Genomic DNA, 26,447 nt, shown 5'->3' on the forward strand with positions numbered 1-26,447 from the left:
AAGTCTGACCTGTGACTATTATGCATTAAATGGCCAGGTTTTAAGTTCATGGTAAATAGCTGAAGGCCTGGCATAGTGCCAGATTCTAGAAAGGCATTAATGAATAAGTGATCAATTTAAAAAGAGAGAGCGATACTAGGCAAAAAATTCATATATTAAAATAGACACTAAGGCACTTCTTTCAAACCTTCATCAGTTTCAACATAAACTGGTTAATTAAACACTGCAAAAACACAGGGGAAAAAAGTTATATCTTAAGGGTCTAGTCAGCTACTTCTATAATAAGATCTTTGTTCACTCATTCATTAAACATATACAAATGAAATACTTTTAGAAAAAAATTTGCTTAAGTATATATAATTTTCAGGCAAAACTGGTCTAATCTTTACCATTCTGTGCACTCATTACACCTGAAATACAACTGAATTAATGCTTCTTTGTGAATGGAAAACAAAGATGGGGGTGGGGGGGAAGACACCAAGAAAGAAACATTCATTCTAATGAAGGATTAAATAAAATACATAAAGATGGATATAACTCGACAGATATCCATTTCCTATCAAACACTGCAATTCCTTGCTTCTAAATCATTTTTTTAACCAATTTCTAATTTGTATGTGTGACTGAGAAAAACATTTTCTGAGTATGTGTCTTCTTCAGCAGCATAAAGTAAAATAACTTAAATGACACATGTGATGCATACCAGATACTCATTTAGTATGGTCAGAAAAGCTGTTATATTTTACCAATTCAGCCTTGGAAACAGACAAAAAGGTGTTATAATTATCAAAGTATTGTTTGGATATAAAATCTTAAAAGAAAAAACTATAGGGGCCTCCTCGGTGGCAAAGCCACTGAGTGCTGGGCTGCGAAGCTGCCTGAAGCCTCTGCAGCGCTGGTTTGATCCCCAGCCGCCGGAGTGGGTCCCACTTGGCGCGCAGACCTCTCTTGCTGCGCTCGCTGCTCTCTTCAGCAGTGTACTTCCTCAGTCTGCCTGTTCTGCTTCCTGCTGTGGCTCTGGTGAATTCTCTCACCCTCACACGCATCTGACTGTACCCAGTGCTTGTATAAATAAATAAAAATTTAAAAAAAGAAAAAACTATATAACCCTAAAAAACAAAGTCTTCATAATCTTGTTTTACACTAACTAATTCTTTGGGCATCCCTGGTGGCACAGCGGATTAAGCACAGCGCTGTGAAGCTATCCACAGCCTCTGCAGCGCAGGTTTGATTCCTGGCCAGGCAAGAATGGCTGGCATGGCAGACCTCTCCTGTCTTGCCTGCTGCTCCCCTCAGCAGTGTATGTTCAGTCGTCTGCCTGTTCTGCTCCCCGCTCTGTCTCTGAACCCCAGCTCTTGTATAAAACTAAATAAATCTTAAAAAAAAAAAAAAGCAAAAACAAAACAACTAATTCTTCACCCATCTAACATGCAAAGACAAGAAAAGCATTCCTTACTCAGTTAGTTCAAAACCTACACTGAAACTTATCTGAATGAACTTGACCCTCCTTGGCAGCAAGTCAGCAATCTTCGTCAGCAGATGACTTAACAGAACACTGTGTTCTTGGCACATGCACACATGCAAAAAAAAGGTGTTGAAATCTAGGCTTAAAAGAATCTCATCTTACATTTTAAATGAGTTTTTAAATATAATCATAAAAAAATAATGAGTTTTTAATGTTTGGTTACACATTTCAGGTCATTTTTATCCTTACTCCACTTCGATCATTTGCAAATACTTCACTGAACTTTTGCTGGAGCCCTCCTCCAAGCACAGTGAACCCACAGTCTGGCATGCCACTTATGCCTCCTCCCCTAATAATGTACCTGGAAAATTCCAGAGCTGGCGTATTAGGGAGGGACAGCAAGTAAAGCAAGAAACAATGTATTGACTCACTTCTGCAGAAAGCCTTAGAGAAAAACACCCACCACAGTTCAGTTCTCTCACAGGGTGTAGTGAGAACAGCTTAAGGAATAGTAAAGTTATGTCATTCACATACAGGTTAACTCATCCGAAAGAGAGAAGATGCAAAGGAGAAACAAGTGAAACATAATTTGGCAGGGAGTCTGTATGCTTTTCTATCAGGAAAAACACTCATCTTTTTCTTTAATTTTTGCCATTTTCCTTTTTTCCCCAAAAAATTTTACTTTTGCTTCCAGTTCTTCAAAATTGCCACTCTTGGTATAGCATCATTATAATTTACTAACACATTAGCTAAAGTAGTTCACAAATCACTTATACTCAAAGGAAAACCTCAATGAGTTGTAGAGTTTTGAGAGTGAACAGCATTCAAAACACAAAGCATTCAGTAGCCTATGCTAGCAGAAGTAACTAATGAAATGACAAATGCTTAGTTATACACCTTAAACCCTGTAGTTTTTTGTTTTAATTCATTAGTCATTTTATAGCTCTCTCATTCTAAAGCAAAAGATATCCAATGTCTAGTCAAAGCAAAGAGGCACATAAAGTTTATAATTCTGACACTCATTTTTTTGGGTCTAGACTCTATACAGAGACACAACTAAACAGTCTATTGATTTTTTTTCAACATAGTAAAATGTGAAAAGACTGAATATTTATTCTTCAGAAACTATGATAAATTTTAAAACTTCTAGATTAAAAATTATTAGATAATTTTTTCCTCTACTTAACTGCAAAAAGTTTTAAGTAAAAGTAAAAGAACTAAAATCTATGATTTACCTTATAACAAAAGGGTGTTGTTTCCCAACCGAACACTTAGTGCTCAGATTAATGTTAAAACTAATCTAAATATGTTGATACCAACTGATACCTATAGATTCATAAACCAAAAAGCAAAATTGTGATTAGAATTCAGCAGAGATTTAAAATGTTGCTAGAAGTACTTAAAAAGTCAACTCTTGTATATTTCCATGCTATGACCACCTAACTAATAAAAACACATTAGTCACTTTAGCAATTTGAAATAGTACAATCATTTATATTAAACATTTACTAGAAGGATAACCTATCTAATTTCATAGTATTATACAGAAGTACTTCAACAATTTACACAGCATGGGCACTAGAATTATGAAAGTTCTATGCAAAGATCCCATGATAATCTTTTTTTTAAAAAAAAGATTTATTTATTTATACAAGCACTGGATACAATCGGAAACGAAACGCGGGAGGATGAGAGAATTCACCAAAGCCAGAGCGGGAGCAGAACAGGCAGACTGATGAAATACACTGCTGAGGGGAGCAGCAGGCACAGCAGGAGAGGTCTTCGTGCCATGTGGGACCCTCCCTGGTGGCCGGGGATCGAACTGGCGCTGAAGAAGCTGCAGGCAGCTTCGCAGTCCAGCGCTCAACCGCTGCGCCACCAGGGGAGGCCCCCCATGATAATCTTTTGAAAATTATTTCAACTACAAAGATAGAGAAATGAATCCACCTGATTTTGTACATATACATATATATATACATATTTATGTATGTACGTATATGGGTAGCACTTAAATATATGTAAACTTAAAGGGATTATGGCAACTTCAATAAAAGAAAGACTTATAATGACAGTAGTATTTTTCTTGTATTTTCCTTTTTTTAGTGAGGTAACATTGGTTTCTTATACTATATACGATTTAGAGGTATAGAATCAAAACTTCAGGTAGATGTTACCATATTACACACTACCAAGGCAAACACAGTCCTCCACCATAGTCCTTTGGATCCCCTTCATACCCACACCTCTGTTAGCCTCAATTCTACAGTAAGACATCTAGGTTTTGTTATTAGTATGGTACTGTCTCATCCTTTATTTTGGTTCTCTACATTCCAAAATATTTGTCATTTGTATTTGTCACTTTCCTTCTGACTTATTTCATTTGGTATTATCCCCTCCAATTCTATCTGTGTTGTTCCAAATGACATTTTCATCACTTTTTACAGCTGAGTAGTATTTCACTATGTATATATACATCACATGTTCCATCCATTCAGGAAAAGCTGTACTCAAAGTGAAATTTAACACCCTGTCTATATTTTAAAAAGAATAAAAATCTCAATGAGTAACCTAATCTTACACCCTAAGGAACTAGAAATAAATGATTACACTAACCCAAGACTAGTAGACAAAAAAAAAATAATAAAGATTAGATCAAAGATAATTTTTAAAGATCAAAAATGATGAAAAACTGAAAGTTTTTCCACTAAGACCTGATATACAAGACAGGAAGTTCATTTTCATCACTACTACTCAACCAAGTATTAGAAGTCCTAGCTAGAAAAAATTAGAAAAGAGGGCCTCCCTGGTGGCGCAGCAGTTGAGCGCTGGGTTGCGAAGCTGCCCGCGGCCTCTGTGGCATTGGTCCGATCCCTGGCTGCTCCCCGGCCACCGGAGGAGGGTCCCACATGGCGCGCAGACCTCTCCTGTCGCCCGCTGCTCCCCTCAGCAGTGTACTTCGGTCCTTCTGCCTGCTCTGCTCCCCGCTCTGACTCTGGTGAATTCTCTCACCCTCCCGCACTTCTGACTGTACCCAGTGCATGTATAAACAAAACAAAAAAACAAACAAATAAATAAATAAAACATGCCTCTATAAAAAAAAAATTAAAAAAAAAAATTAGAAAAGAGAAAACTATAAAAGGAATCCAAATTGGGAAAGATGTAAAGCTATTATTATTTGCAGATGATATGACAATATACATAGAGAATCCCAAAGATTCCACAGAAAAACTAAATAAACAATAAATTAATTGAGCAAAGCGGTAGTATACAAAATCAACACACAAAAAGCACATATATGCAAACAATGAGCCAGAAAATGAAATTAAAAAAAACATAGCATTATATCTCACCTAAAAAACTTAAATTCTTAGGGATAAACTCAAAAAAGGAGGTCAATATTTACATCAGGAAAACTATGAAACATTGTTAAAAGAAGTAGAAGCAAACACAAAATAATAGAAAGACACCCCTTCTCATGGATCTGAAGAATCAATATTATCAAAATGGTCATGCTACCCAAAGCAGTTTCAATGCAATCCCAATAAAAATCCTTTTTAAAATAATTTTTTTAAGATTTATTTATTTATGCATACAAGAGCTGGGGTGTAGGCCAGAGGTGCAGGGAGGGTGAGAAGATTCACCAGAGACAGAGTGGGGAGCAGAGCAGGAAAAATCAGTAAAATATACTGCTGAGGGTAGCAGCAGGCGCGCCAGGAGAGGTCTGCTGCGCCATGTGGGCCACCTCCCTGGCTGGGGATCAAACTCATGCTGCAGTGGCTGTGGATAGTTTTATGTGCTGCATCTTAACCCCCTGCGCCACCAGGAAGGCACCCCAATAAAAATCTTAATAGAATCCTTCAGTGAAATGGAACAAATATTATTGATATGGAACCACACAAACATCAAATAACCGAAAAAAAAGTTATAGCTACTAAATTCAGTAAAGATACAGGATACAAGATTAACATACAAAAAAAGTTATCTGTCTATAAACGCACACTGAAAAATCCAATTAAGAAAATAATTAATTTAGGGGCCTCCCTGGTGGCGCAAGGGGTTAAGCACTGCAGTATGAAGCAATCCACAGCCTCTGCAGTACAAGTTGGATCCCCGGCTGGCCAGGGAGCAACTCACATGGTGCAGCAGACCTCTCCTGACTCACCCGCTGCTCCCTTCAGCAGTGTACTTCAGTCAATCTGCCTGTTCTGTTCCCCACTCTTGTCTCTGGTGAATCCTCTCACCCCCTGCATCTCTCTGGTCTGTACCCCAACTCTTGTATGCATAAATCAATAAATCTTTAAAAAAAAGAAAATAATTGGGCCTCCCCTGGTGGCACAGGCGGTTGAGCACCGCTCCGTTAAGCTGTCCACAGCCTCCCAGCCGGCGAGGGTCCCACATGGTGCAGCAGACCTCTCCTGTTGTGCCCGCTGCTCCCCTCAGCAGTGTATTTTGTCAGACTGCCTGTTCTGTTCCCCGCTCTGTCTCTGGTGAATCCTCTCACCCTCCCATGCCTCTGGCCTGTACCCTGGTTCTTGTAGAAATAAATAAATAAATCTTTAAAATAATAATTTATAGTAGCATCAAAAAGAGTAAAAGTAGCTGAGAATATACTTGGAAAATTTTAAGGAAATCTCAACAAATGTTGCTGCTCCATATTCAGGTACTAGAAAACTTAATACTGTTTAAGATGGCACTCAAAGCAATCTATATATACAATGTAATTGTGCCTAACTGCTGCCTGCTCCCAAGGCTTTGTGGATACTATAGTGGTCTTAGCAGAGTGTTCCCATGTTGACATCAACTAGCAGAACAGTGAGAGGAACAGGGCCTTGATCAGAGCTATACAGACAGGGAATGCCACCATCACCAACTACTTGTGGAACGATCTCCATGGACTTAACCTGGAGAGAAGGAAAGTGCTTGGATTTATGGCACTGATGAAAGGGGCTTTGCAGGACTGGAAGGAATGCTTCTGGGCCCTGATGCTTACAGGAGCAGATGTCCAATCCAGAAACAATTAAAATAGAAACACAGAATTAGAGTAGAAACAACTAGGGACAATTAGAAATACAAAAGTCAGCCCTCCCCCCCCAAAAAAAAATATGGAGTGCAGGAGGCTACTGAATAACCAAAATAATATTAAAAAGAATAACAAACTCAGAGATATTATACTTCTCAAGTTTTTTGTATTTTCAGTAATAATTTATTAGATTTGCCTCCGTTTTCTTAAATGATAGCTTTTTCTACTATGATTTCAACTATGTTAAGGACTTTGACAATCAGTGTATTTCAAATTCCTTGTTTGAAATAAGTTTAGTGCCAGCAGTAAATACCTACCACTCTATGCACTGTTTCATAGTCTGACAACAGGTGTACTTCATTATAATAACTGTATCAGTAAGAGAGTTTTAAAAATAAAATGTAAAGTCATATTATCCATCTGTCTCATTTTGCTGTAAGTCAATGCCTCCATCAAACAGAAACAAATTATTTGGCATTATCAATCAAATGAATAAGAACAGTGTACCCACAGTGAGAAGGAAAGGCAGAAACTAAAATCTACAGCACAAAAATGGGGGAGGTGAAGATTCCACAAATTCTGCATCATAGAAAGGGCACAAACAGTTATTGCTATACACCAATTTTTAAACACAGGGTCTTCAGACCAATGTATTAAACTGTCTTAAATACAAAAACCCTATCACCAATAAAATGCAGCAAATTTGATAATGGTTAAAATTACAAAATTATACAGAAAATACCCTTTGATAAATTGATCTTAAAGTTTTCTTAATTGAAATGCCCAGTTTACTCATGGGTGCAGTCTGCACAGTGAGCCTTTCTGGGTACTCAAGGAACCTGTCTATGCTGGAATGTGCCATGTAGAAGGCAGCAAGGGCAGGAAAGAGAACATGCTTTCTAGTGCCTCCTCCAGACCCAAGGTCTACCCCCAATATCCCCCAGATAGTGGTTCCATTTGAAATACCACTAATTTCTCACATCCTTTTTTGCCAGGGTGGTGCCAGCCTTTCCTTCTGTGTCTCTGCCAAACTGCTGCTTCTCTGCCTATTTCACCTTCCTCTTTACCTCCTTTGAGTCCTTGTATCGCTACTTGGGAAGCTGAAAGTGGATGCTGTCCTTGGTGTTGCCCTTCGTGACCACCTGCCCGGGCAGGAACATGAGCACAAGCTGACCCACACCCAGGAATGGCCACACCTGGGTGCACACTGCTCTGCCACTGCAGCTGGTGGGGCAGGAGGCTGGCTTCCTCTTGGTACCAGGCAACACGGGAGAGTGAAGCCTTCTATGAAGATGCCGCTTCCCCACCTCCTCCCTACCCTAGTCTGGGTGGTCTGAAATTGCTGCTCAAGGTTCTGCTCAAGGTTCTCCACTTAGACCCTCTCCTAAGCCTGTGTGTCTGGGTGCCCCTGAGCTGCCATGATGTCCTGTACAGCCAGTTGCCTTCTCCCCACACAAGGGGACTCAGTATACACAGTCTGGCAGACAATGGACACCGCTGGGCTGTATAGGCTCCTGGTCATGCTAACCATGTGGTCAAGGATGACTCTACCGGCCCCACCCCACCCCCACAATCCATCAGGCCCTGCAAAGAGCAGGAGATTATAGCAAACCATATGAATTCCATGAACCCTTGCAGGGAGCTTCAGGGATGCCTCCAGGGCCACTGGCAGCTCTGGCTTATACCTCTCCCTAAACTGCTCTGGGCAAGGTATTCCAACAACTTCTGGATGAGATGTACTACCTCTAAAACCTGTTTAAGCAGCCTACTCCTGGGATGACATCGGGCAGTGGAAGTCCCTGGAATGGACATCTGCCCCTGCAAACATCAGGGTCCAGGTACATTCCTTCCAGACCTGCATGACAGCTTTCCTCAGTGCTGTAAACCTGGGACCAGTGAAAGAGCTCAACAAGTAGTTGATGATGGTAGCACCCTGCCTGTATAACCATGATTAGGGCCCTGTTCCTTTCAATGTCCTGCTAGTTGACATCAACATGGGGACATTTTTTTTTTAGATTTATTCATTTATTCATTCATTCATTCATTCATTTATACAAGCACTGGGTACAGTCAGAAGCACGGGAGGATGAGAGAATTCACCAGAGCCAGAGCGGGGAGCAGAGCAGGCAGAAGGACCGAAGCACACTGCTGAGGGGAGCAGCGGGCAGCAGGAGAGGTCTGCGCGCCATGTGGGACCCTCCTCCGGTGGCCGGGGAGCAGCTGGGGATCGAACTGGTGCTGCATAGGCTGCAGGCAGCTTCGCAACCGAGCGCTCAACCGCTGCGCCACCGGGGAGGCCCCCACATGGGGACATTTTTAAGACCACCACAGTATCCACAAAGTCATGGTAGCAGGCAACAACTAAACCAATAGAGCCATTGTAGTCAGTCTTCCACACATCCTCAGCATGCAGCTCCCTCTGTACTAGCAGCCTGAAAGCCTCACTCCGCTGGTGACAGCTGAAGTAAACCTATGGGTGTTGGGCAGATGTGATCCTCTACTCCTTGGGGTCCTCCCAAGCCTGACCAACCCGGGGTGGGGATGGCATCTTTAGGGACACACAGTACATCCTGCTGCCCTGTGGCCAGGTTCAGCCAGCACCACTATGCTGGTAGCTGGGGTGCAAGCCCAGACTCCAGGACGCGGAACGCACATGGAGGCTACCCACTTCTTAATTTCGAAGCATATTACACCGAACAGTAATCAAATCAATATGATACTAGCTAGGCTAATGTTAAAGAAATAACAGATCAAAAACAAACGAATTCTAAATGATTTTCAAGTATAGGAAAAAATATTATTTTCAATCACTGGTGCAGGTGAAAAGAATATTCTTTTCAATTATTGGTTCAATAAGACATCCACATGCAAAAGAAGGTTAGTGCACCTCACAATACATCACAGTACACAAAAATTAATTCAAACTGGAGCGACTGCCTGAATAAAAGAGCTAATACTATTAAACTCACTTAGAAGAAAACAGAGATATAAGTTCTCATGATCAATGATTTTGTAATTGATTCTTAGATATAACACCCAAAGCATGAGGAATAGAAGGAAAAAACAGCCTGCCATTGAAGATTGGTCAGTAGGTCCCACTTCTCTGGCCACGGAATGGGTAGAAACAATCGTGAGTGGTATTAAGCTATTCTTCCACAAACTCTTAAATAAAAAATGGCAATAAGGTTGACAGAAAATAAAGTTTCTAAAAGTACCCATAAAAGATATTGAGGTTGAGGGACTCCCTGGTGACCTAGGGGTTGAGTCTCAGTGCTATCACTACAACAGCACAATGTGGCAGCCTGAGTTTGATCCCCAGCCAGAGAGCTAACCCACATATGGCGCAGCAGACCTCTCCTGTCTCGCCCGCTACTCCCCTTAATAGTGTATTTCAGTAAATTCATTGTTCTGCTCCCCGCTCTATCTCTGGTGAATCCTCTCACCCACTGCACCTCTGGCCTACACCCCAGTTTTTCTATGCATAAATAAAAAATCTTTCCAAAAAAATGGTTGGCTTTTATTTTGACATTTTTCCCTATATGTGAATATATTCCACTCACCCTCCACCAAACCATGGGTGCCCATATCCCACTTGCCTCCCAGTTCCACACCATCCTCCCTCACCCTTGGTCCCTCTGCTAACCATATATTCTTCCACTGAGGTCAAAATTTATTCCTATCATACTTTGCCTGTGTATGTTTTCTGGTTACTTATATTCCACAGATATAAAGTGAAACCATCTGATATCTTTCACTTCTTGAGTTATTTCACTTAACATAGTCACCCTGAGGTCAATATATTTTGTGCCAAATGACACTATTTCATCTTTTTCACAGCTGTGTAGTATTACATTGAGTAATTACATTGAGTAATAAATTATTCCATAATTTATTTATCCATTTTCTGTTGAAGGCCACCTGGGCTGGTTCAAGGCCTTGGTAATTGTGGACAATGCTACTATGTACAAAGATATAGTAAATTTTTATGCATTACAGTTTTCATATTATTTTAGATAAATAACTAATAGAAGTACTGCTGGACAATGCAGAATATCCCATTTTTATTTTTTATTAAGAAATCTCTACATCATTTTCATAGGGGCTGCACAAACTTACATTCCCAACAACAGTGGCTGAGAATTCCTTTTTACCACAACCTCACCAATACTTGTTGATTCCATTCTTTATTGATTCTATCCATGGACCAATGTGGTTTTAATTTGCATTTCCCTTATAATAAATGATATTGAAATAATTTCTTATATGTCCACAGGTCATCTGAATGTCTTCACTAGAAAAGAGTTTATTTAGATCCTTTGCATATTTTTTAATTGAGCTGTTTCTTTGTTATTGGACTGTATAAGAACTTGTAAATTTTGGAGATTAGCCCCTTGTCAGATCGATGATGTGCAAATAATTTTCCCCATTCTGTACATTTCCTTTTTGTTTTGGATGAGATGGACCACCTCTAAAAACCTGTTTAAGCAGCCTACTCCTGGGATGACATGTCTTCTCTATGTCTTCTCTTGAGGTAAAAGGCTTTTAAGTTTGATGTTCATTTTTGCTTTTGTTACCCTTCCTGTTGTGGCTGAATATTCAAATACATCTTTGTGGTAGAGTACCCATATCCTTTTTCAAGTACTTTATGGTTTTGGTTTTTATATCCAGATCTTCAGTCCTTTTTGAATTATTTTTTGTGTTTGGAGTTAAGCAGAGTTCTTCTTCTTCTTCTTCTTCTTCTTCTTTTTTGCAAGTGGCTATCCATGTTTCCCAACATTATTTATTAAAGAGGCTACCTTTTCTCCATTGTATGGCCATATATCAATGGTTTAACTCTCCGTGTTTGTTTGGGTTTATCTCTGGGCTTTAAGTCTATTCCATTGGTCTGAATTTCTGTTTCTTGTCCCATTACCATATTTTATTTTGACCACTGTTGCTGTCTGATATAGTGTGAAGACAGGAAATATGATACCTCCATTTTTCTTTTCTCTCAGGACTGTTTTAGCTATTTGGCGCCTTTGTAGTTCCATATAATTTTGACAATTGTTTGTCCTAGCTCCTTGAGAAAAGCCATTGGCATTTTGATAGGTATTGCACTGAATCTATAAATTGCTTTAGATAATACGGTCATTTTAATGATGCTAATTTTTCCAGTCCATTAGCATGAAACAGCTTCCCATTTCTTTGTGTCTTATTTCCCTTTACAGAGTTTTACAGTTTTTAATACACAAGTCCTCACTTCATTCATATGTTTACTCCCAGGTCTTCATTCTTTCATTTTAATTGTAAATGGGATTATATTACTTATTTCACTTTCTTCTCATACATTGCTTGTATACAGAAATGCCACTGATTTTTGTGTGTTTATTTTGCATCCCATTGTTTTACTATTTTTATTCCTAGATGTTTTTTGGAAATCTTTTGATTTCTCTTAATACATAAACATGCCATCTACAAATAATGAGAGTTTCACTACTTTTCCAATATGGATTCCTTTTAAGTCTTTTCCTTGCCCAATCACTTAGGCTAGGACTTCTAATACTATGTTGAATATGGACATATGATGAATATATGAACATCCTTCTTCCTGATCTTCGTGGGAATGCTTTCAGCTTTTTGCCATTGAATATGAAGCTGGCTGTGGATTTGTCATATATGGTTTTTATAATGTTTAGATAAGTTACAATTATTCCTCTTTTGTTAGTGTTTTTATTACAAATGGGTATTGGTTATTTTCAGATACTTTTTTGGACAATGTGCTAAAGTTAAAGAAAATCCTAATTTGGAGTTTTTCTAAGTTATTTTTGTCCTTCTTTCCTAAAAAATGTTTTATTTTTCATTTTTGATAGATTGACCATGATTTGGCCAGGTGTTTAGGCATTTTAAAATGTGGTGTTCTGTCTCCTGAACATTCGTATTTAATTCACTCCTTGTATCTGGGAAATTTTCAGTTATTTTTTGTTTGACTAGGATTTCTGCTCCCATTTCTTTCCCTTCATTTTCTAGGATCCCAATTATTCTTCATTTTTTCTTCTAATTGAGTCTGATATTTTGCATAGAGTTTCCTCATTTTCCTTCCTCTTGATTCTCTCTCTTCTTCTAAATGGGTATTCATTTCAGTCCTCTACATCTGAAATTATTTCTTCTGATAGTTTAATTATATTTAAAGCACTGTCTAAATACATCTGCATTTCATACAGTCTCTTTGTCATCTTTTTATACACTCAATCTCTTTGGCAAAGAACTCTATGTTCCTTTCTAAGATCTTGTACTTGTACCTGTCTATCTGCCTTTGACCATTCAGTAGCTCATTTAGCAATTTTCATATTGTTGTTTTAAAGTCTGACTGATAGAAAGGATACAGAAGTTGAGGGCCCTTTTTTCTCAGGACCTCTGTCCTCATTTTACTTTTCCATCTGTGTTCAGATGTTCTTTGCTTCCTAGGCATATGTATTGTCTTTTGCCCTTTATGCATGTGTGTGTGTGTGTGTGTGTGTGTGTGTGTGTGTGGATGTGTGTTCAACACTGGGGATTTAGTTCTGTTTCTCTTCTTAGTTTATCTTGGTGTAAGATGGGGGTACAGGAGGAGTCTGGGGTTTCAATCCTGGATCTCAGTTTGAGGAGTGAAGTTGGTTTGCCCTACCTCTTCTACATTCATTCCCAGCAAGATCTTGTATTCTGTGCTCAGGTTGTCTATACTTCCCACCCTGCCTCCCCACTGTTCCCTTCTGCCAAGGGTCATGCTCTATGAAGTATGAATAATCTACTTTGTAAGTCTTTTTCAAGATTAAACAACAAACCCTAGGTCCTTTGTATTTCCACATGAGTTTTATAATAGTTTGTCAATTTCAAAAAAAAGGGAAAATGTCTGCTAAAAAAATGATTTGGATTGTATTAAATCTATAAATCACTCTATATATCTATATATATCAATTATATTTAATGTCCAAATATTTGTATTTTTGCTGGCTATCTTATTATCAATCTTTACATTACATTTGTGGTTAGATAATAAACTCTTTAGGATTTCAATATTTTGAAATTTATAGTTTTGCTGGATATCTTATTATCAATCTTTACATTACATTACATTTGTGGTTAGAGAATAAACTCTTTAGGATTTCAATATTTTGAAATTTATTGAGACATGTTTTATGGCCCGGGTGGCTGAAGCCGAACCTAGCAATACAGCATTCCAATCTGAACAGGATGACCTTCCACAACATACACATTCAGACTTCATCAATATTATAATAAAAGAATGTTAAATGAAATGACAGTATACAAAAGCCTGCTGAATAAAATTTTCTTTATTATTCTAAAATCTTTCCATATTCTATCTTCTCTGAGATTTTGAATCTTTTGTTCTACCCTAACGTTCAGAATATAAAACAAATATATAAAACAAACCTGTATTTTGTAACTATGAATTTATATTTCAAATTTGAAAATCATATTTGCTTTCTCTTTAAAACTATATGAACTATATTCGTCAGCTTCTACTGTACACCTTCAACAAAAGTTTAAACCTCACTTGCGATAGCTGTTATTTATTATGTCTACTTGCCTGTATTTGCATAGGAGTCATTACATAAAGTGCTTGAAAATTACATAACAAAGTTCACCTAAATTTAGTTTCCTTCACACTTGCTGAAAAATGTAGGGTATGAAAGAGAACTCATTGCTGTGTCTCTGCTGCCCTCTATAGGAATGGGTCTTGGGAGACAGATAAAATACTTTAGGAAACCCAGACAGCAATCCTGAACTGTGGAAAGCCACCTCCATTTGTTATCTTTTAAGGTATCAACTATATTTTCTAAAGGTCATAAAAGGACAGCATTACACAGAGAAGTGATTGCTATGGTGTCAGGTGAACTGGGAACTGCATCCCACTCACTGCCCAGAGACCAGAGCTTATGAGCAGGTCCTTGACCCAGCCTTGACCTCAGAGAACCTTTATATCAGAGACCCTCAGGGATTCCCAAGTAAGCATTCCTGACTGCCAACAGCACCTTGAGAACAGACACAAGCCCCATGGATATAACAGGCATTTACAGAAGACTATATATGAACAAAGCCAAATACACATTTTTCTCAAGAACACATGAAGCATTCCACAAATTGACCACATCCTGGGGCACAAAACAAGTATCAACAAATCCATGAAGATAAAAATCATACCAATATCTTTTCTGACCAAAGATACTAAACCACAAATCAACTACAAAAAGAAAACAAGGAAATACTTCAATATGTGAAGACTGAATAATACACTACTGAAGAACACTGGGTGAATGAGAAAAAAACAAAAAAAAAACAAAAAAACCTCAAAGCAAACAATGAGGGACAGACTGTGTGGGACACAGCAAAAGCAGTTCTAAGAGGGAAATATATATATCAATACAGGCCCACAGTAAGAAATTAGAAAGAGCCCAAACAAACAATCTTTGCATCTCAAGGAACTAGACAAAGAACAAAAACAATATCCAAAGACAGTATAAGGAAGGAACATAGTAAAGGTAAGAGGATAAATACATGAAATAGAACTCAAAAAGATAGCCCAAAAGATCAGTGAAACCAAAACCTGTATTTTTCTTATAAATTAACAAAATAGACAAACTTTCTAGGCTCACTAAGAATGAGAGGGAAGGGCCTCCCCGGTGGCGCAGCGGTTGAGCGCTGGGTTGCGAAGCTGCCCGCGGCCTCTGCGGCGCCGGTTCGATCCCCGGCTGCTCCCCAGCCACCGGAGGAGGATCCCACATGGTGCGCAGACCTCTCCTGCCACCCGCTGCTCCCCTCAGCAGTGTACTTCAGTCCTTCTGCCTGCTCTGCTCCCCGCTCTGGCTCTGGTGAATTCTCTCACCCTCCCGCGCTTCTGACTGTACCCAGTGCATGTATAAACAAAACAAACAAACAAATATAATAAATAAATAAAAAAAAAACATGCCTCTAAAAAAAAAGAAAGTTAAAAAAAAAAAAAAAAAAAGAATGAGAGGGAAAAACCCAAATACAGGATCAACAATAAAAGAGTAGAAGTTATAACAGATACTGCAGACCTTCGATAGTAAGAGATTATTATAAACATTTATATGCAAATTTCAACAACCTAGATGAAATGGACAGATTCACAGAATTATATATTCACCAAAGCCTGAATAGGGATGAAACAGAAAATCTGAACAAATTAATCACAAACAAGGAAATTGAAACAGAAACTCAAATTATCCCAAAACACAAAACTCTAGGACCAGATGGATTCAAAAGTTAGTTCTACTAAATCCTCGAAGACAAACTATTATCTTCTACTCAGATTCCTTCCAAAAACTGAGAAAGAAGGAATTTTTCCAAACATATTTTATGAGAACATCACACTAATGCTAAAATCATCTCATGAGCTCTTTGCAGGTTTTTGTGATCAGTGTGTGTGCTAAAATCAAACAAAAACAACACCAAAAAATGCACCCACAGACCAACCACCCTAAGGAACACAGAAGCAAAAATTCTCTATAAAATCTTAGCAAACCAATCCAAGGATGCATTAAAAAGATTACACACCAAGACCACTAACAACTATTCATATTGATCTACATTTCTGACATTAGGCATTGTCACTTTTTGGGTGGGGGTAATCTTATACATATGTAATATCACATATTTAATTTACATTTCCTATACTACCAGTGAGCCTGAGCATCTTCTCACAGCCTTATTAGCCACTCTCATATTGCTTTCCTTTTCTTCACCTGATTTTCATTTGGGTTATGTCTTTTTCTTACTGACCTGTGTAAGTTCTCAATAAATTCAGGATATTATTGCAAAATGTCCTTTTCTAAAAGTTTTAATGCAAACAATATATGTACTTGGTTCAAAACAGCATACAAGGTTATACAACAAAAACAGCTGTATTTTTACAAAGATTGTTTAAGGTTCAAATTGAAAACGTACTGCTATAAACTGAATGTTGAAACCTAATCTCTCCAAATTTCAGATGTTGAAACCTAAAATCCAATGTGATAGTATAGAGATGGGGCTTCTGAAACTTCACTATCAACTTATAATAGTAATATATCTGATCTTCTAAGAGAAAGAGTTTAAATACACCCATTATATCAGTTTTGTTTTTTAAGAGTCTCTAAGAAGGATTAAACTCACTAGAATCTTTTTTTCTTTTTTTGGTTTTAGGGATTTGTTTTGTTTTGCTTTGTTTTGTTTTAGAAACCACCTTTATTATCTTACCAGTACAGAACCTGCTCATAAAATACCAGATAAAAACTGAAAATTATAAAGACAGTTAACCTGTGATATGAAGCTACATACAGGAATCCCACCTTTTTCAATAGAAAGGAGGTGATTTTTAAAAAGTCAGGAACATGAATAATTCATAGAAGAATTACTCACATTGGCCAGGGCCTGGAAACAACCCACATGTTCATCATTAACAGATATGGAGAAAAAAATGTTTATTTATAGACCTACAATGGATTATTATTCCATCTGAAAAAAGGAATAAATATCTAATAATACATTGTACAACATGGACAAACCATAGAAACACGCAAGGTGAAACAAGCCAGACATAAAAGATATATATGATTCTTTTTACATACAGTACTTATAGGCAAATTCATGGAAATGGAAAGTAGAATAAAGGTTACCAGAGCCTGTGGTATAAGAAAATACTGCTTAAATGGATACAGAGTTTTTGTGTGGGATAATGAATAAGTTTTGGAAGTAATAAGTATTTCAGCCACTAAAGCAATCACCACTATAAATAAATATTGATAAAAAAATAAGAAAAACATTCTTACTGTAATGTAACAAGACAGTAAGTTCATGATGTCACAAGCATTTTCTTCACACTGAAGAGGTTCATAGAGGTAAAGCATTGCTAGTTCAATGAATATATTAAAAGGTCAACAGAAACTTTTTGAGTCATGATACAACACTTCCTAGTCTCATTAGATATGATTTATTCCATAAGGGTTTTGGTGACAGTGTAAGGACTCTCAATGATCTTTGGGATCCCTCTTGAGTTGAGACTGTACTGGGCATACAGATTTTTCATTTAACATTCTCTCATAAAACAATTTTACACTACAATAACAAAGTCTCCAAAAATACAAATTTTAATGGTAGAAAATATTCTAAAATACATAGTATGTTTATCTTTTTTATTGTGATGAAATATACATAAAAGTTACCATATTTAACAATTTACCACATTAACTATATTAATTTAACATGTTAACAATTACCATAAATATTACCATATTAACCATTTGGGGGTGTACACCTTAGTGGAATTAAGCAAATTCAATGTTGTGCAACCACCATTAATATCCGCTTCCAGAACTTAATCACTATCCCAAACAGAAATTCTGTACTCATTTAAACAATAACTTCCCTTATACCTCAGTCCCTGGTAACTTCTATTCTACTTTCCATTTCTAAGAATTTGCCTATAGGTACTGCATGTAAATGTCTTTTATGTCTGGCTTATTTCACCTTGCATGTTTCTAAGGTTCAACTGAGTTAGACAATGTATTAGCGGTTCACTCTTTTTAGACAGTATAATAATCCACTGTATATCTATAAATAAAATAAACATTTTATTTTTCCATTATCTGTTAATGATGGACATTTGGGTTGTTTTCAGCATCTGGTCAATGTGAATAATTCTGCTATGAACATTACATACAAGTACTTGTTTCCATCCCTGCTTTTAGATCTTTTGGGTATAAATCTGAAAGCTGATTTACTGAATCATTAGGTAATTCTATGTTTAACTTTCTGAAAAACCACTAAACTGTTTTTCACTGTGTCTGTACCATTCTACAATCCCACCAGCAAGGCACAAGCATTGCAAATTCTCTACATTTTCTACAACACTTGTTTTTTTAATCTTTTTAAGGATAAAAGCTATCCCAATGGGTATCAAGTAGTATCTCATATTGGTTTTGTTTTGCAACCCCAAACAATTAGTGATAATGAGCATCTTTTCATTTGCTAAATTACATGAAAAGACCAGGAATGTGGTTAAGAGGGGATTTTAGGAAGTCAATTTATCCTTTGACTGAAGCAACAACAACAAAAAAAATAGGAAGCCAAAGAGAATACTTGAAACAATGGTTTTCAAGACAAAGGACATCAGGCAAGAACACTAATCCCTGGCAAGTCATGTCCTGAGACAGAGGATTGAGCTCTACAGTTGTTCAGTAAAAAGTTTACTTTAATTCTTGAATTTCCAAACCACACAACAGGAAGAGGGAACTAAAGTAGGGCCCAGTGAGATAAAAGTAGCTAGAATTCATAAAACAGAGTACCAGAAAATTCAGAGCTGCAGAGAAAACCCTAACAATTCCCCCTCAAGTATTCAGCAGAGTACTGATTAGCATATGATCTCTTAAACTATGGAAAGAACTACTGGGAAACAGTAGAAAATTAGAAAACATTGACACAAATCAGAATACAATAGCTTTTCCTACAAGCCAGTTTGAAAAAAACAGAAATTTAGAGCTATTGTGAAGCACATTCAGGAAGATCTTGCTTCAGTAGAGGGACAAAACACTGAGCACTCTCCTAGACACTCCTAGACTTACTAAGTCTAGGAAATCACAAAAGGATAAAATTATTTCCAACTAACTGTACCCCAGAACAAAACCTCAAAATATTTAAAGAAAGGTTTATCTCTCCAGCACCCAACAACATAAAATTCAAAATATCTGGTATCCAAAAATTTCCAGGCATGTAAAGAAGCAGAAAAAACATAACCTATAGTAAGAAGAAATACTAACAGAAAAAACACAAGTGATAGATTTATAGAAAAAGTCATTAAGAGAACTATTATGAATACAGTATATATGTTTAAAACATAGGAGAAAGTATGATCATTTCTTGACATGGACAATGTAAAACAACATATCATACTTTCTGAGATAAGAAATATAATGTCCAAGATGACAAATACACTGGATAGTATTAACAACAGATTAAACACTGCAGGTAAAAAATATATATTAAACTTGAAATATCGCAATAGAAACCACCATTCAAAACAAAAGAGTGGGAAAAAAATAAACACAGTATAAATGACCAATGACACATTAAGCAACCTAATTAATATATGTATAATTGGCATCCCATTAAAAAAAAGGAAAAGGAGAGTCTGAAAATAAAAATGTTGAACAAAGGCAAGTTTTCCAAATGTGATGAAAACTGTCAATCTGTATATCAAGAGTGTTACCATAGCAGAACTGTAATGGGTATCCTCAGAAAGGTCTGCTTGCAATGTTGGTCCTTGAATAATTTCTAGGAACTTAAATTTCAGGAGTGGTCCACCATTCTGCAAATGTTAGGACTGGCTCATGTGCCTAAATTGTGCAAGTATGGTTTATATTGAAAATCTGTTTTTATTCTTGAAGTCTGAAATTTCAGTACATGTTAGGCAAAGAATGCCTACATTAATAGTCCCCAATAAAAGCCCTAGGCACTGAGTCAATAATGAGCTCTCTTGGCAGACAACACTTTATGTAACAGGGTGGTCCCCAGGAAAGGGGGAGGTTCCCTGCCCCACCCAAGAGAGGGTGGAGCTGAGCAGGGAGAGGAGAAGCTGCAGAAGAGACTGAGGAAGGAAGCAGGATGAAGCCAGAAGGAGACCTGGAGGAGGCGCATGGAGCTTAGAGACACGTGAAGAAACTGCGCTTGTCTTTTGGTCGTGGACTGGGTGACACAGATGTGGGTGAGACCCGTGGGGAGGTGACAATGGCAGCTTTTATCTTGATGTTGATTTTGCTCTTTTCCTTCCGGGCTTGTCTGGTTGTTTCTGACCCTTTTCTGTGGGTCCCCACTGGAAGATGCTTTAGACTTGTGGCAGGCTTTGGGGTCTTGTTCTGGGCCGATCCCTAATGGATGGACTTTTACCCACAAGGGGACAGGTAACTTTGGATGCTTGATTTAGAAACTAGATTCTTTGCCTTTCCTGTATTGTTTCCTAATTGTATTAAAGTTCCTTCCCATTAAAGTCTCATATGTTTTGTGTTGATGCGGCGGATGGCAGAACCCATTTAGAATAGGCAGGTTTGCGGTGTTTGGGCTGCCCCTCTCCCTGTCCTATAACAGATTTGGCACCCAATGCTCCCTGTCCTACAACATTTACACATGTCAAAACTCATTGCTAGGACAATTAAGCTCATCCTGTGTGACACCAGTGTCAAAGGACTTAGAAGATTACTGATTTTGCTCTGTATCTTTTCATAGTAACAATTCATAGCCAGAAAGATGAATATATGCTAAGTTTTCAGTCTTCCTAGCAGATTACTAAACCTTGGGGTTAGCTTGGGGACCCCAGACAAAACACAGTTCCAAGAAGCTTGACAAACTCTAACCATATCTAGGTATACCACAATCAAGTTGCTTAAAATAAGTGATAAAGAGAAAATCCCAAAAGATCAAGAAGGAGAAAAACTTCAGTCTTCTTCACAACTTTGAGACTGAAAATCATGAAGTAATTTCTTCAAAATTCTGGAGGAAAATCATTTCCAAGCAAAAATTTCATATGAATTTTCAATCACATATCAAAGTATAATAAATGTAACTTCTGAAATGTCAAGTTCCAAAAAACTATCTCCCATATTCCTTTCTTGGAAACTCCTTGAAGATGTGCTAAATCAAAACAAGAGGGTAGACATGTAATGCAGGATAAAGAAGTTTCACACAAGAGGGAGATGAAGAGAATTTCCAGAAAGATGATAAAGGGAGACCTAAGAATAGCATCACCCACAAAGTAGAGAAGATGTGGAATTCAAACTGGAGAGGCTAGGTGGTTGGTTGTGGGAAAGAATTCTCTAAGAAAATGAAACAAAACAAAATGTCTAGTATGTCTAAAATCTTAACAAGGGCACTAATTTATGGTGAGAAATTAGAGTTTTATTAGTAATGAGTGAAAACAGACAAACAAGAACTCAGTATAACTCCAAGGCAAACAATGTTATGGAGGAAAAATAGTCATAATTAACATTTGCTTTGGTTATGAAAATTTCTTATTCAATTACTTAAGGCTGAATTCTAAACTAACCAAACCATGATAGATTTGTTAGGAGAGCAAAAGGATTGGAAAAATTCAATATATACAAGGAAGTGGAAAGTGGGTGAGGAGAAAAACTTATTCATGTTTAGAAATACATTAAAAGCATGTTATTTTTTAAAAAGGAGGTAAGAGTCAAAAGTGACTATCCCTGCTTAAGGACTTAGGAACAAATCATCAAAAGGTGATATAACAAATATCATAAACTAAAGGAAAACTTTTAACAATGCACTTTTACCTTATGAAGTTCGGACAGCTTCTCCTCACTTGCCAAAGACTGACTGCTTGCACAAGAAGCACAATCTGAAATTTCCACACTTTCACTGTCTGCAAATGTGTAACATTCACTAGCATCTTCTTTATCACTGTCAATCTCCCAGTCAATAAACTGCAGTTCATCTAAAAAAAGGACAACACAATTTTAATAATTATATATATATATATATATCTCCTTAATGTTTTAAAATCCATTTTTATTCACATGTAAATTCATGTGAATTATTTTTCAATACCTATTCAAAAATAAATTAAAAGAAAGAAAAAGTATATTTCTACTGTAATTGCTAGCAATCTCATTTTTTCCAACTCTCGCCTCTACATTAATAGTCAGGTAACTATTTTTTAACCAGTTATTTTTATGTCTTAGAGTTTTTCTAGCATGTTCAGGGAAATAAAATATACTGTACTTCTTGCCTTCTTTTTGATAGTTTTTTTAATTTTATTTTACTTATATGAGAGGTTTATCCACATAATTAAATAGGAAACATCCTCACTCTTTTTTGCAAATTAATATTCCACTGTATAGCTGGGCAAGATTTATTTAACCAGTCCCTTATTAATAAAAATTTTTTTTCAAAGATTTTCACCCATTTTTTATTTTTTTACGATTTATTTATTTATGCATACAAGTGCCAGGGTACAGGCCAGAAGTTGGGGGTGGGGGGAAGTTGAAAGGATTCACCAGAGACAGAGCTGGGAACAGAACAGGCAGACTGACTGAAATACACTGCTGAGGGGAGCAGAAGGCGAGTCAGGAGAGGTCTGCTGTGCCATGTGGGTTGCTCCCTGGCCGGCGGGTATTGAACTCATGCTGCAGAGGCTGTGGACAGCTTCATAGGTTGCATCTTAACCCCTTGAGCCACCAGGAGGCCCTGATTTTCAGCCATTTTTTAAATAGATTTCTTGCATCAGTGAGGAAACAGCTAAAGCAATTTAGGTTTTGATTTTTTGATAATCACTATTATCTAGATGCTGCTTTTACAAAATATTAACTTGAAAATTAAATTATTTTCATATATTGAATAACAAATACACTGACTCTAACTTGCTATGCCTAAAGAAATGAAAGTAATTATTAAAGATAAATTAAGCTCTGAGGTAATGGCATATAACAAACTTTTGCAACAGAACAAAAAGCATAAGACCTGCCTAATAGCACTTCAGCAATTTGGAGGTCTAGTAAGATATGCTGACCCTATTTTCTAAGTTTGATAGCAACAACCAGGTTCAGTTAGAAGCAATGCTAAAAATAAAATTTATAAGCTCTAATACCTGAAGGGAATTAAAATTTTAAAAATTTAGCTCAAGTTGAAACTATTGAATAAAGTAAGCAAACCAGTCTTTTTTAATCTAGCATTGTTGTTCCAGAGATGCGATAAGCAACCATAATAACGAATACAAAAAAACTGGAGGTTAGACCATGGGAAAGAGACAAACACACAATAGCATTTTCCTTGCCTGAAATTATATTTATTCATGGAAGTCAGGTAAGGGAGGGCATAAGACATTCTACAGGTTGCTGAACCATCAATGCAGGAAGTCATGGAAAGTAAGAAGCACAAGTGCCCTCAGAGTTTCTGCAACCACTACCAGTACTAGCCATTTCTGTAGCATTTATTTATTCACTACTCATTTATTCAATAAAATCAGTGCCTACTAAGGATCTAGATATACACAATACAAAAAAAAAATACAGGAGAAAATACAAAAACATTGTCCCTACTGTAGAAAACCCCACAGAAACATACTGCAATGGAATGAGATATGTAATACATAATATATGTTACATATAATGTATACACATATATATGCACCCACATACACTATATCACAACCAATATTAAGACCTTTCCATTTGGGCAAAGAAGAAATTTACTGTTTAAAATTTATACTTTACTGAGACGTCATCAACATGGCAGCGAGGAAACACTGAGAGTAAGACCTCCCATTAAAAAAAAAGTTAATAGGGAGGAAAAGCTGCAGGTCCCTGCGAGAATTGGGACACGGAAGATAAATGGGCCACTCTGGCAAATTGCCCAAAGAAGAAAGTTGCCATAAAGGAGGACTAGAAGGGAGGAAAGCTCAGAACCCTGCTACCCTCCCCCACCCACAAAGTTGGCACTCTCTGACCAACAGAAAGGAGGGGAAAAATAAACAAAACAAAAAGACCCAAAAGAGAACAAAGTACATCAAGTGGGAATGTGAGTGGAAAGGAACTATTTCAGCTACTGCACCCTGTGAACTGGAACTGTGGAGAACCGTGCAGGATTCGCCAAGGAGGTGAGCAAACCACTCCTGGCGCCATTGAAGAAAACTAAAGACTCCCAGGAGATCCACAAACAGCCCAAGGCTAGCCGGTAAGCTTGTGCAGAAAAGCAGCGTGCTTGAAAAGCATACAAGGATCAGGGCTGCCCAGGTCCCGGCGCGACCTAGGTTTGTAGGGAGACACACGGGGGGTCCTCATTGAGGTGAATGTCCCTCACTGAGTAATCAGAAACCAGGCGCCCAGACACAGGAGCAGGGTGCAAAAGGCACCATTTCTGCAGACACTAAGCTGGGCTACAGCCCGTATCCTGGACCTGAGGGCTTTGGGAACTGAGACCGGGGGCACGAAATTCGGGGTGTGGGATCCCCACAACGGTGGGGTACAAGGAAGACACAGCACCCCCAAGCCGTTGAGGCTCTCCACGCCACTCCCACTCTGTTCTCCCGGACCCACGGGCTTGAAAACAGTTCCCAAAGGACACTAGGAGAGATCTCTGGCGCCACCTAGCAACCAGAAAAAAAAATCACCAACACCCTATAGTTGGAAACCAGGGATCACAAAAACATCCTCTGGCGCTGAGAGAGGGTGGGCCACACAAATGGGGATAAGGAGGGAAATCAGGCGTGGAGCGAGACCCCATCCTGGAACTGACAGCTAGGCACAGGATCTGGGGCATGGGACTAGCCAAAGCAGCGGGCACTGCACAGAGTGACAGTCAGTGTTTTGGATCTGAAGAGGAAATGCAAATGGCCAACAGGCATATGAAAAAATGTTCAACATCACTTGTCATCAGGGAAATGCAAATCAAAACTACCATGAGATACCATCTTACACCAGTGAGAATGGCACATATTAAAAAAACTAGCAACAACAAATGTTGGCGAGGGTCTGGAGAAAAAGGAACTCTCCTGCACTTTTGGTGGGAGTGCAAACTGGTCCAACCACTGTGGAGAGGTGTGTGGAGATTTCTGGACCTACTAAACATAGAGCTTCCATATGATCCAGCAATTCCACTCCTAGGTATTTATCCAAAGGACACAGAAACATCAATTCCAAAGAGCACCTGCACCCCTATGTTTATAGCAGCACTGTTTACAATAGCTAAGCTTTGGAAACAACCCAAATGCCCAAAAATAGATGACTGGATCAAGAAGATGTGGTACATATATACCATGGAATATTACTCAGCATTCAAAAAAGATAAACACATGCAATTTGCAGCAACATGGATGGCGCTGGAAGGGATCATGCTCAGCGAAATAAGCCAAAAAGAAAAAGAAAAATACCGGATGGTCTCACTCATAGCAGGAATCTAGAAAACTTAAATAAGGGACCAGGAAAATGAATATAAGAAAGTGAAAATCAAAATCAACAAAAAACTATGAACCAGAGACACTTTTTGGGGGGTGGGGGGCGGGAGGGGAAGGATTGGGGTCAGAATGGGGCGTTTGCAATTGTATGGGGGAATATAAAAATAAAAAAAAATAAAAAAAAAAATATAACCTCCCCCAAAAAATTAAATACCTGGGAATAAACCTAATAGAGGAAATGTAGTACCTATAATACAATGAAAACTATAAGACATTATTAACAAAAAAAATCCAGAAAACACAAAGAAAAGATACTCCTTTTTCATGGATTGGAAGAATCAACATTGTTAAAATGACCACCCTACCAAAGGAAATTACAGATTCAATGCAATCCCAATAAAAATCCTAAGGGGAAACAATGGGCACCGGGAAAATGAGGTCCCTGTGCCTTGTCAGAAAGCAAGGACCCAGGCCTCCCCTGGTGGCGCAGCAGTTGAGCTCTGGGCTGCAAACCTACCTGCAGCCTCTGCAGTGCCGGTTCAATCCCCGGCTGCTCCCCGGCCACCAGAGGAGGGTCCCACATGGCGAGCAGACCTCTCCTGCCGCCCACTGCTCCCCTCAGCAGTGTGTTTCGTCAGTCTGCCTGTTCTATTCCCTGCTCTGGCTCTGGTGAATTCTCTCACCCTCCCACGATTCTGACTGTACCCAGTAATTGTATAAATAAACAAATAAATCTCTTAAAAAAAAAAAAAAGAAAGCAAGCAAGGACCCCACAATCTCCTTCTGGCACTGAAGAGAGGGAGGGCTCCACAAACAAAGGTGAGCAGGAAAGCATATGCAGAGCAAGGTTGCTGCAGGCCCTGCACCCTCTTTTTGGAACTGAGTAAAGCCAGGGAGGGCTCCACCATCAACGTGAACTGAGAGCACTGGCAAAGCGTGGCCCCTGCACCATTGTCAGAAAGTAAGGACCATACTGGTACTTCTGGAACTGAGAAAAGAGAGGGAGGGCTCCACAAACAAAGATG

The 26,447-nt window shown here is 38.2% G+C and overlaps 1 protein-coding gene across 3 annotated transcripts in view; it reads right to left on the reverse strand.

The window, feature by feature from the left end:
• SPIDR (scaffold protein involved in DNA repair) overlaps positions 1 to 26,447 on the reverse strand; it is a 545,150-nt gene that overhangs the window by 426,770 nt on the left and 91,933 nt on the right. For all 3 annotated transcript variants that reach the window (XM_054692277.1, XM_054692279.1, XM_054692278.1), the window contains one exon: positions 21,806 to 21,966. In XM_054692277.1, coding sequence (XP_054548252.1) covers positions 21,806 to 21,966 — 161 coding nt within the window. The remainder of the gene's footprint in view (positions 1 to 21,805; positions 21,967 to 26,447) is intronic.

The sequence above is a fragment of the Talpa occidentalis genome, unplaced genomic scaffold (genome assembly GCF_014898055.3).
Source record: "Talpa occidentalis isolate TD23 unplaced genomic scaffold, MPIMG_talOcc4v2.1, whole genome shotgun sequence".
Classification (NCBI taxonomy): Eukaryota; Metazoa; Chordata; class Mammalia; order Eulipotyphla; family Talpidae; genus Talpa; species Talpa occidentalis.